Below are 12957 nucleotides of genomic sequence, written 5' to 3'. Positions count from 1 at the left end.
CAAGATCAAAACGGGTCTAAGATGTATTTAAGAAAGAAAAAGATCATAGAAGTAAAGTTTTTATTCAGAAGTAATCATTGAATTTCAGTGTATAATAAGAAATAATTTCTCTACTCATCAGTACACTGAGATGTTATCAAAAGAGACAATATTTGAAAGGCCGTAATTTTGATTTCTTTCAGAAAGGAAATTCTCCTGAAAGAAAGATGCAGAACATTTTAGTTATCTATGACTGAACTTGTTTAAACCTTACTCAGATCTCTCCTCTCGATTTTTAGCTTGGAGTATTCTATGGAGAAAAGTCATTTTTAAATTAACAATTTAATAATTATTCTTTAAGATAAGAAGGCCCTCATAACAATGTCTAATTTGGGGACATTGGTTAAGTCACACACAAGCTGACATACTGAAAAATTTAAAAATTCTTTAAAAAACATTTTGTTTGATATATGCTTTACTTTCATTTTAATCTTTTTTTATTATTTATATAGAAATTTATAGATTAAGCTTGTTTTTACTGTATTTAGGGGTATACTAAAATGTAAGTAATTTTGTGGCTTTTTATCTTTGGTCTCATTAAGGTGATGGTGAGGTGGTAGAACAGGTAATTGGGCAACAAACCAATGACCAAGATGAGAGCATTCTTGATGGAATAATCAGGGAGCTACAGAGAGAACAAGATCTGAGACTGATTAATGAAGGAGATGTTCCACATTTTCCAATTAATAGATCATATTCTGCTAATGGTGGTAAGTGCGTATATATTTGTAAAAGATATGATGAATGTATTTTATTTTACTTGTACCAAGTAATTATATGTGAGGAACATTTTAGGTTTTTAAATAAAAACAACATTAAAAGCATTTTTATTAATTACAGTTGTGATATCAGATATACCAAAGTGCCATAATCTCATTATCATTTGTGCCTAAAATGACTTAGCATCTCCTAAGAAGTACATACAGGTGGTATATTTTAATACACCGTTTTCTTTTACCTCAATAATGTATTTGCAGTCTTTACTTTTGTTCTAATAAGCGATGTGCTGCAGTAAGTCCAGCTGTTTTGTATGGGAACCAACCTATAAAGTTTTCAAAATTAAAACCACTGTGTTTAAAAATTACTACCCAAAATGTTTACCCTCCTTGGTTAAAAAGAAAGCCACGTATCACCTTTCTCTCTTGAGTTTACAAAAACACACTGAAAGACAAGCAGCCCTCTTCTTAGGGAATACAGATGCAACTTCTAAATTGACTTAGAACAGTTTCATCTTAATTACCAGTATTGTTCTAATCTTTTGTATCTCTTTCTTCACTTAATGTGGAATGTGCCTATGCATCTGAGTTTTATGTCAGTCTTAGCTTGTGTCTGTTTTACTTTTATCAAGAATTATTCTCCTTTAAAATGCAGTCCTCTTATGGGATTTTGGCAAATGTGTTTCTTTTTACATTTATCTAATTGAGGTCATTTATTTGGATATCATGAAATTTTGGAGTCCACAGAAATGAATAAGATGATTTAAATTTGAGGTGATTCACAGGGTATTTTACTCATTTCCTGATTTCTTTAGTATCCCAGAAAATTAAAATAAAAATGTTCTTTGTTCAGGACATTTGGAGGACCAAACTCATAAGCTTTTCTTAACCTGGAACAAGATAAGAAGTGAGCTGATAATGCTATGTATCTGGGCTCTCTGTTCCTAAGAAATAAAACTTTCGTAGAACCCTGATTTAGAGATCCATTAATGAAATCAGCATTCAGCTTTACCTTCAATACTAGGTTTCTATGGATAAATTTGAAATGCCATTAGTTAGAGGGACCCCATTGACTTCTGTTTGCAATTTTCATTTGTTTTGGGGTTTTTCTCTTGCTTATTTTAACAGTTGAATGTTTCAGTTTGCATTTTTGTTTTATTTGCAAATGTAACAAACCTTTTAATGGGCTAAATAAAAGTAAAATTTAGATTAAAAAGCTGCTTTCTGATCTACTACTAATAAACATTTGTGAGTCTACCAAATCATGTTAAATACACTTTTTGTATTTACTGAGCGTTTAGTAGATGACAGATGTGAAAGTGCTTTAAAAAAATTAAAAGAGCCATAGAAACTTTAAACATTTATTGAATGCCTGCTTTATTCATAACACTATAAAAACCACAAAAGGGATACAGAAAATGTAGAACAAAGGGATAGCAATATTGTCCAGCAGTACTATCTTTGAATCTCCTGTTTTAGAGCTGTGATCTGGAAAATTTTGGTGACTTTGCTCAGAAAGTAGTACCCTTCTTTGTTTTTATTTTAGCTCTGAGAAGTCCAAATATGGATATATCTTCTTCCCCCAATATTGGGCTTCGACGTAGTGGTCAAATTGAAGGTGTCCGACAAATGCATAACAATGCTCCTCGGAGCCAGATGGCCACTGAACGAGATCTCATGGCATGGAGCAGAAGAGTGGTGGTCAATGAATTAAATAATGGGGTTAGTAGGTGAGTCAGTAAGGTAACACTGATGAAAAAATTGAGAGCTTTATTTTTTAGTAAGTAAATTAAAATGTATTGTGTTAACCTAGTAACTATGGTATTTTTTATCCAGCTGAGTTGTGCATTAGTTTTTCTGTATTGTTCCAGTTAGTTCATTCTGTGACAACTATTTAACAGTTATCTTCATTTTGCTTAGCTTTATGCTAAATGGTTTGGGGAATACTGAAAAATGAAAGACATGATCTCTGTCTTCCAAGAGTTTATAGTCTAGGTTAGCAAATAAGAATACAAATTCTATTAAATAAGAACATGAAGCTGTATGTGATTAGATATGTCTGTGATATATGGACTCCAAATTCAACAGTGATTTTGAGGAAAAGGCCATCAACTCTATATTGGAGCAGTGTGGGAGTGCAATATAGATATGTAGTAGACTCCAGTGCTTAGGGTATGTTTAGAAGTGTCATTTAAGTGGACTTCCTTGTATGAAAGGATATCATTAGGATGAATTTCAAATTTAGACTCCCTATCCTAATTTGTAAACCCTAACATTTATTGTAATATCAACTCCAGATAATCCACAGCAACTGGAAATATATTTAGAAAAGAGAAAGGACACTGACAGAGAACATATAAAATCCCTTTTAATTATGTTATCTCCCTAAACAAGCCTTTTATGAGCTCAGCCAACAAGTAGCAAAATTAGTTTGGGTTCACCTTTTTTTCTTCAGCAGTAATAAGTAAAAAGGCAACATAGCTAATTTATAAACTGAATGCTACCCTATGGTAGTAGAGCAATTTGAAATAATTCTTTGCTCAAAAAGTTAAAAGTAGAATTGAAAGCAGGGACTCAGAGAGTTGCATGTCAGTGTTCTATGCAGCATTATTCACTATAGCCGAACAGTGGAAACAACCCAAGTGTCTGTCAACAGATGAAAGACTAAACAAATGTGATATATACATACAGTGGAATATTATTCAGCCATAGAAAGGGATGAAGTTCTGATACCTGCTACAACGTGGATAAACATTAAAACATTGTGCTAAGTTAAATAAACCAGACACGAAAAGATAAATAGCATATAATTCCACTTGTCTGAAATATCTAGAATAGGCAAATTCATAGAGCCATAAAGTAGATTAGAGGTTAATGGCCTGGTGGAAGGAGAAATAGAAAGTTACTGCTTAATGGTTACAAAGTTTATATTTGGAGTGATGAAAAAGTTTTGGAAATAGTGGTGATAGTTACACAACTTTGTAAATGTCAATAACACCACTGAATTGTGCACCTAAAAATGGTTAAAATGGCAAATTTTACTTTTAAAAGTATTTTTACTGTCTGACTTTTAAACTATTGGTTTACTTTTTGATGATTTTTTGCTACTTTGACCTTTGATTTGTTGTTAGGGTTCAGGAAGAATGTCGAACTGCAAAAGGTGACATAGAAATCAGTCTTTATACAGTTGAAAAGAAGAAAAAGCCATCTTATACTACCCAAAGGGTAAGTTTAGTTTTACAGTACTTTGGAATACACTATTTGCAAATACCAGGTTTTTGAAAGGTGGCAATTAGATATTAAGGGACTATTTGGATAGGTGCCTGTGTATAGGGAACCTATTTTTTGAACTCAAAATTGAGATGTACAGTTATTATTAATAAGGATAAAATTATACAAAGTCAGAACTGTCCCCAAAAATCTAGGACGTGTGGTCATTGTAGGTATAGGATATTTGTGTTAAAATACCATTTTCATTTGGTTAAATTAGCACCTTGAAATTATGGCTTCATCACTAATCACAATGTAAAACAAATGCTCAGATACCCTAGGCCAGGGGTTGGCAAACTACTGCCATGGGCTAATTATGCTCTACTGCCTATTCCTATTTTAATAAAGTTTTATTGGAACGCAGCCACACTTACTCATTTATATATTGTCTGTGGCTGCTTTCACACTATACAGAGTTGAATAGTTGCAACAGAGATCATATGACCTGCAAAGCCAAAAATACTTACACTCTGGCCCTTTACAGAAAAAGTTTGCTGACTACTGGCCTACCTAATCATACAAGAGCAAAATTTTGATCTATACTTTGGGAAGATTCCTATTCTCAGTAGAAACTGCTAAGCAGGAAGTAAGATTCATGTACTCCATTAAGAACATGTTATGCCCCTTACTCGTACTCTGAGGTTGAATGAATTAGTGGCATAAGAACGTGTGGTTTTATTCCAAGATCTAACTGTAACTCCTGAAAAGTATGGTAACTTGGAAAGTCTAGGATGATTTCAGTTTTATTAAAGAAATCTAGGCGATGGACGCTGAATTTTAAATGTTTTTTCAGTATTTATGAACAGCCTTTTAGGGAATTATCATATGAATATCTCCAAGTATTCTTAGATCATTTTGATGCCCACTTTCTTAATTTCTATTGAGGTGTCATTGGCTTATTTGATGTTCTCTGATAAGATTGTTTTCTTAGAGATTTTGAATAACTCAGATCCATGATTTATATTCTTTTTTCCTGCAAAGCTGATTTGTCAAACATCAGACTCATCAAACTACTGCCCATGGGCTAAATGTGCTCTACTGTCTATTCCTGTTTTAATAAGGTTTTATTGGAACACAGCCACACTTATTTATATATTGTCTGTGGCTGCTTTTACACTATACACTCTTGAGTAGTTGCAACAGAGATCATATGACCTGCTTTATTTTTGCTAGAGGAAGATTAACCCTGAGCTATCCCAGTCTTCCTCCACTTAATGTGTAGGTTGCCGCCACAGGTCCACACCGGGGATCTGAACCTGTGAACCCGGGCCGCTGAAGCAGAGGATGTCAAACTTAACCACTACGCTACGGGGCCGGCCACTAGACTTGTTTACTCCTGATAACATATTAGGGTTGTAGCTTTGACATATGGTATATTAGTAATAATATTTTATACTTGTAAAGGTTATAATAAAATAGTTTTCACTTTACATTTCAGTTATTAAAAATGAAATTTTTATTTTGATCTCTTTACTAAATGTAGTTTTTTATAGAAGTACATATTATATTAAGAATTATATATACACAAATATGATGCAGTTATCTTGCTTCATCCTTTAATAAATTGTGAATAATATAGTATATGTAAATTTTGAGTGGGCAAACTCTTGCAGCCCAAGCTTTCAGCACTGTCTTACAATTTGATCACAGTTCTCAAAATAAGAAATTAATCAATATTAATGGAAAATGTGTTAAATATGTGTAAATATAGTTATCTTGGGTTTTCTTTTTGGGGATTAATTCCTATCCCTCACCTCCACTCTTACCCCACCCTTGCCCAATTGACTTGCTTTATATATGTTCATTTGTGTATGTTCACTGAGCCTTTCATTTTTTTAAATCTATTTTCCTTCTGTTTTACAGAATGATTATCAGCCTAGCTGTGGGCGGTCTTTACGAAGGACACAACGCAAACGTCAGCATACTTACCAAACACGGTCCAACATAGAGCATAATTCACAAGCATCATGTCAAAATTCGGGTGTACAGGAAGACTCAGACAGCTCCTCAGAGGTTAGATATCTGCTGATGTTTGTTTACTCAGTGTATTTTTTGTTTCCCAGTTAGTATCATTGGTTTAGGTTTACTTCTTTAATAGGAAATTATTTTAGTGATTTTCTTATAAGAGGATTATTCATTAATGAGGCATTTAAATAGGCAAATCTGAACATTGTATTGAATTCCTTTAGGTATCTTCTCTGATATGTACCTAAGATATTATCTTAGTTGAGGGTATCTCTGATCAAGATCAGAAAATCTTGATCCGAAAAGTTTGGCTTTGGGACAGTGAGAAAAGAGAGTGAAAGGAAATCTGCCTAGAAATGGAAAGAATTGAAATATAAGCAATGATAACTAGTTATACAGTCTCAGAACTGGTTGACTGTGTAATCAACAGAATATACAGTTTTCTGTTGCTGTTAACTTCACCAGTAATGAAGATTACTGAATGATGGTTTTTCTTAGTCCCACCTTTTTTATGGTAATGGAATAAAGAGTATAGCAGTTCTTTTCACGTTCCTCTCTTCTCTAGTCCTTTCCTTCTTTTCTCTTAACAACTGTAGTCATTAAGTGAATAATGAGGTTTTAATTTTGCCTTGGCAGTATATGGCCCCCCCTTCTTCTCCCACCATTCACAGTTCTTTAACTTTTATCAATGATGTCCCTCCTTCCCTCCCCCACCCATGAAAATCTTGATCTGAAAAGAATGATCAGGTATTTAGGAATCGATGTTACATTTTTAACATAATCATGTATTGTGGTTGTGTTGAAAAACAGGATTTTAATCTTAATGAGTATTTATAGTTAAAATGCTTTTTTTGGTCAGGATTTACGTCAAAATAATTCCTGGGGTATGAGGCAGTTAGTGAGGATACAGATAAAAAAAAAAGATAGGCAGTGAGGTATTGTCTAAACTGGAGATTATGTACACAAGGGTTATCTGTTCCGTCTACTTTGGTATGTTTGAAATTTTAGATAGTAAAATAATTACTAAACTTTTTTTTTTTTTTTAAAGAATTTATTTTTTTCCTTTTTCTCCCCAAAGCCCCCGGGTACACAGTTGTATATTCTTTGTTGTGGGTCCTTCTAGTTGTGGCATGTGGGACGCTGCCTCAGCGTGGTTTGACGAGCAGTGCCATGTCCGCGCCCAGGATTCGAACCAATGAAACACTGGGCCGCCTGCAGCGGAGCGCGCAAACTTAACCACTCGGCCACGGGGCCAGCCCCAATTACTAAACTTTTTATAGATAATAATTATATTACCTTGGTGGAGGCATATAGATATTTTTAAAACAATGGTTTTAACATTTAAGAAGGTTATATTTGGAGTCTTAGGACTTATTCAGTTGTAGGGAGTCTATTTCAGTCTTTGAAATAATAAAAGATGCCTCATATCAATAAGATAGCAGATGCTAGAAATTTTTTAAATACCTAGGAGGCTTAGTTGTGAGTTAAAGATGTATGTAGAGAAATGATTATGTACATTTTTAACTAAAAGTTTTTGTAGGCAGAAGGGGAAATACAAAAAAATGTTATAAAACAGGTAGTGTGTGCTAATTAATAATATGCTAGTTAATAATAACCATATATCTCAATTGCTGGCTCCTTGTTGCAGGAAGATGAAACAGTTGGCACAAGTGATGCTTCTGTAGAGGATCCTGTTATTGAATGGCAAAGTGAAAGTTCCTCCAGGTAGTTTTCATGGTTTTGGTTTGGTCAAAATTATTTGACAGTTTTGATGTTAAATTACGTTGTTGTAGGAATTTGCTAAAACCAGAGTTAAAATAATATTTTATAGTAGAAAGAGTACTGGGTTGGAAGCCTGTTGTTTTATCCTGGCTCTGCCAATATCTTTTTGGGCATGTCACCGTGGGCTTTAGTTCCCTTATCTGTAAAATAAGACCCTTTGTAAATCCAAGATTCTATATCTTGGCAGGCTATATGTATTTATTTCAGTTTTAAAACAACTACATTTAACCATTTCCAGGGATAAGGAGCATCTTTATTTAAAGAAGCTTTTGTGATTTGGACAGGAATTTTGAATTTTAAATCCTGTAATGGGAAACTAAACATTACTATATCCAAGAAGCATTTCATTAAAATCACTTAGGTAACGATCAAAATTCTATATTGATATTTTTTCTCTTCAGTTAGAACAAAATCAAACCATGTCATTTATAATACTGTTTGATTACAAAATGATCATCATTCAATTATGAGACAAAACTATTCCTTTTCTAAACTTACGTATTCATAATTTTTATTTATTTACAGTGATTCATCAAGTGAATATTCTGATTGGACAGCAGATGCTGGAATAAATTTGCAACCCCCAAAAAGACAAACCAGACAGGCAACACGGAAAATATGCAGCAGCTCTGAGGAAGAAAATTTAAAGTCACTAGAAGAAAGGCAAAAGAAACCGAAACAGACTAGAAAGAAGGTTTTTAAGTTTACAAGTTGTTTTTTGTTTTTGCCTTTAATACTTGAATATTTAACGTTAACACCTGACTTTTCTCTAAAAATAGCATTCCATCTGAGAAGCTAAGTAAAATTATTTAAAATGACAAGAATTTTTGAAATTATTCTGTTATTAAAAGTAACGGCTAGAATTTCTTCATTATTATTTTAATTGTTATTAAATTAAAACATATTTGCAATTGTTTGTTAAAATGTAGTAGCGTTTTAAATAATAAGCCTCTATAGTATAAAAGTGCTATTCTTGTCATGTCATCTTTCATAAATTTTTATACATATTTGACTTGTAAAATGGAAAGATATGATAAATCACGTAGATTTCTTTATTTTTATTTCATCCCAATGATGGTTTCTTTTCCCCACTATAATTTCATTTGGATGATGTAAAGACTTAATCCACATAGTTCTTTGAATATTAATTTAAGAATTTATTATGCACACATTCTGTAGCCTGTTGCTTTAGTAGGCAGAATTATCTTCTTGATTGTCACTATTTTATTGGCAAAAGGTGATTGTGTTACTTGTATTTGAATTCATGTGGTATTCTAGGGACATGAGTAAAATTTGTGGTTTTTAGATAGTGTATAGTGTCATATTATGTGTCAGCCATAGTTGAACAAACATGTTGAAGACCTCACTTGATTATTTTATTCATACAAAAATTGTGCACAATTAGATGGTAAAGGAAAATGTTTAAAATTTGTATATTTTAGCTTTAATTATAACCTGATATTTTTAACATTCTGTACCTGGTATTTTTCATACTACTGTTCATATATTTATGGTTTATATATTTGTGAACTATATTTTAGAAAGGAGGACTGGTTTCTATGGCAGGTGAGCCCAGTGAAGAATGGTTTGCCCCACAGTGGATCTTGGATACCATACCAAGACGTTCCCCATTTGTCCCACAGATGGGAGATGAGGTAATTGTTACCTGTTACAACCTTTTTCTTTTGGAATCTCAAGAGCCCTCACTTTAATCAGTCTTAGGGCATTTATATTCTCAATTATATTATAGTTATATGTGCACTATTTTAGCTGTTCTGCTTAGTGATATTTTTTTTTGTGGACGGTGACTGAATTTTATTAATCTTAGTATCCTTTGTAGGCCTAACACAGAGTCTTCAATATAGTAGATGCTCAGTGAACACTGAGATAAATTGATTGGCTTGTGAAGTCGTGAAAATAATTGTCTTGATTTTCATTTTAATTGTTAACTTAGTAGAATATATTGGTATTATGAGGCCTGATTCAAGTCCTAATATTGTTTTGAAAAAAAAAGCAGCCCATGCTCAACCTGATAGAAAATATAATAGAGGATAATTATCCCTTTCAATGATTAGAGAAATGTCATACCACAAACAAGGCCTCCTGCTGAGCCTATGATTGAATAACATAACGATATATATGGTTGGTGAGTCAAAAACTGATTTAAATTCTATCTGATGAAAAGTTTTTAATTTTCGTTTTCTTATGAAAATTCTGGTAGCATTATAATATTTGAGCTCTAGTTAGCCAGTATAGTCTTTGATATACTGAATAATCATTCATTTTTGAGTGATTAAATGCTTACAATTTTCAATTTAAGACTAATAGTAGGAATATAAGGTTGTCATCGTAATAAAAGAAGGAGTAAAACCTTGCAAATGGATCTAAAAGTCTTGAGACCAGTAAAAATTTCACCAGACATTTCTGTAATTGCCTGTTATAGATACCTCGTACCAGAGATAGCTATCAAGTAGCCTTATGAATAAGCTATTACTTGCTGATTATCTTGATATTATTAAAATGTTTCCTTTCATATGTGTGTCATCTTGTAAGATTGGACTTTTGAGCAATGCTTGTTTGTGTAGTTATTTTAGTAGAGCATGCTCTGATGAATGCTGTATTTAAAAAACTTAGGGTTTTTTGGGGGGCATATCCAAAAATTATGACTTCTTATGTTTATTGCCTGTTTTTATGGAGGCTTAAGAGAGAGTAATTTTGATTTAATCTTGGAAAACTTTACAGAACAAAAGGAGGATCTGTGTACTCTGTGATCTGATGAGACTCCTCTCTGTTCCATATTTACCTTGCTGGAATCACTTTCCCTCTATTTTGTTAAACTTAGCACATGCTTATGTGCTTCAAGACTAATGTGTGTTAGATAATGAGAGTTTAGGTAATGGAAACAATGTAAAGAACTCATAAAGGCGGAAATATGCTTTTTATATAATCAATCTCTTAATGACTGCATTACTTTTTACTTTTTCTAAGTGTTAAGCCCTCATTATTTTGGCAGGAATACCCCTACCCACAGATCATTGCCTCTCATAATGCTCATTCGTTAAGGTCTAACTTAAATGCCAACTTCTCCTGGATGTTTATCCCTACTTTTTGTTTGCCTGCCACTCCTTCTAATGAGCTTTGCCACCTAAATTATTTCTTTATTTTTCTATTTTTTGATACATATTGCAGTCTGCCTTGCACTGTACTCATATATCTACATGTCTGTCCATATCCTTGAGGGAAAAAGATTTTATTTTGGTGTGTTTCCACAGCACCCAGTGCTGTGTACATACATGTTTGATCAATATTTGTTCAGTATAGGAATAAATATATAAGAAAGCATATCAGAATAACATGCTTATTATTGACTTTTTTACCCTTACCCCTACAATTATGTTTATATACTAATCTTTAAGTCTTTTTAAATTTCTACTTGTATTTTTAGCTATTGGGAATTCTGACAGAGAATATTGATTGGTAGAATATGTCGGTGTATTTTAAAAATCTCATAGTATGATATTTTGTATGTTACTTTCTTATATTTATTTATTTCTACCACCACTTTAGAATTATTGTGACAAGGAAAATTTTTTTAATGAATCAGAATATGGTAGTGAATCCCGTCTTAAGGAGGTGAAGGGTCTTACCAAGTTCTTGGATTCATTTTCTTTCCATACCATTGCTAGTTCTGATGTTAATTCTTGCAAAAGAAAAATTTTAACTTGTCTGGAAATTACTCTATTTCGTAGCCTGTGGTGAGAACTGTATATAAATATATATAAAATGTGTTGGGGCCTGCCTGGTGGCGTAGTGGTTATGTTTGTGTACTCCACTTTGCTGGCCCAGGATTCACCGATTCAGATCCTGGGCATGGACCTACGCACCACTTATTAAGCCATACTGTGGCAGATGTCCTACATATAAAGCAGAGAAAGAGGGCATGGATGTTAGCTCAGGGCCAGTCTTCCTCAACAAAAAAGCATACACTGACTATTAAAATTTTGATATTTAGAATATCAATTACAATTTGAAATATAGTACTTTAAGATATAACTGGTTTTGTGTACATTTATCATTAGTTTCTGTTTCTTCAGAAATTTATTAAGCTGCTAGAGAGAAAAGGATTGTGTGTGCAGTGTTTATATTATGCACTATTTAGTTCAGGGCTACATAGCCATGAGTACTGAATGAATGTTATTTGATAGTGACAAGTACATTTATTATACAAATTTTTAAAAAATTATGTTTGTTGTAAACACAAGAGGATGTTTGTAGGAATATATATTGGGATGTATAGAGTTGTTAAATAGGATGCTGCTGTTTAATACCTCATATTTTTTGTTTTAGCTTATCTATTTTAGGCAAGGACATGAAGCTTATGTGCGGGCTGTAAGGAAATCAAAAATATATAGTGTTAATTTACAAAAACAGCCATGGAATAAAATGGATCTCAGGGTAAGTTTGCCAAATTCATAAGCTATTCAATTGAAGTAGCTTTGGAATTAAGTTACTTGCCTGTAGACTTTTTCTCAGTTTCATGTTGATTGTGTATCCAAGATAAGGTGATAAACCATATTCTTGAACAGCTGGGTGTTATGGATCACATTTTAAGTTTCCTGAAATTTGTATGGCACGTATTGTCTTGATTATTTGACCTAATTTATTTTAAGCTTCAGCTCCTCTAGTGTACACCATTCTATAATTGGAACAAAGCCATAGTTCCCTGGTGTGGATCTTTTCCTAAGCAGCTTTGTACATCCCAGAGGCTCTATAAACTAACTGCGGGTGCGGACTATGAGCGCTCTCGAGGTTCCAGCAGCTTTAGGATATAGTAAATATCTTAAATCCCAAGAATCTCAAAATTTTGTAGTGCTTTATGAATTCTCTTTTGATATTCTACCTATGTAGCTACATGGTATTGAGTAAAATGGGTATGTATTCTTTAGAGGTCTTTCTGACTATAAATACATAGTCATTTGTTCATTCATACATATGTCCATAGACAAACAGACGTAGGGATACACACAACATCATTTCTACTTAGGTTTACATGTGTTTTGTTCTTTTGTTTTTCCCACTTGGAAAATGAGACAAAAGGGCAATTTTACGATGATTTTCCAGGTAAATGAAAGGTTGTTGTGTGATGATGCTTAGCAGGAAGGGTACAAGAAAGAATGTGTATATT

General features: G+C 33.0%; 1 protein-coding gene across 2 annotated transcripts in view; it reads left to right on the top strand.

Annotated features, from left to right (window-relative positions):
- The window catches only part of BRWD3 (bromodomain and WD repeat domain containing 3), a 118138-nt gene that overhangs the window by 71926 nt on the left and 33255 nt on the right, over nucleotides 1–12957 (top strand). For both annotated transcript variants that reach the window (XM_070606232.1, XM_070606233.1), the window contains exons 18-25: nucleotides 582–749; nucleotides 2302–2485; nucleotides 3887–3980; nucleotides 5889–6038; nucleotides 7639–7715; nucleotides 8298–8466; nucleotides 9314–9427; nucleotides 12120–12227. In XM_070606232.1, coding sequence (XP_070462333.1) covers nucleotides 582–749; nucleotides 2302–2485; nucleotides 3887–3980; nucleotides 5889–6038; nucleotides 7639–7715; nucleotides 8298–8466; nucleotides 9314–9427; nucleotides 12120–12227 — 1064 coding nt within the window. The remainder of the gene's footprint in view (nucleotides 1–581; nucleotides 750–2301; nucleotides 2486–3886; nucleotides 3981–5888; nucleotides 6039–7638; nucleotides 7716–8297; nucleotides 8467–9313; nucleotides 9428–12119; nucleotides 12228–12957) is intronic.

Source organism: Equus przewalskii, chromosome X (assembly GCF_037783145.1).
Source record: "Equus przewalskii isolate Varuska chromosome X, EquPr2, whole genome shotgun sequence".
NCBI classification, from domain to species: Eukaryota; Metazoa; Chordata; class Mammalia; order Perissodactyla; family Equidae; genus Equus; species Equus przewalskii.
Note: the sequence above shows the minus strand (reverse complement) of the source record. Positions and strands in the feature narration are given on the sequence as shown.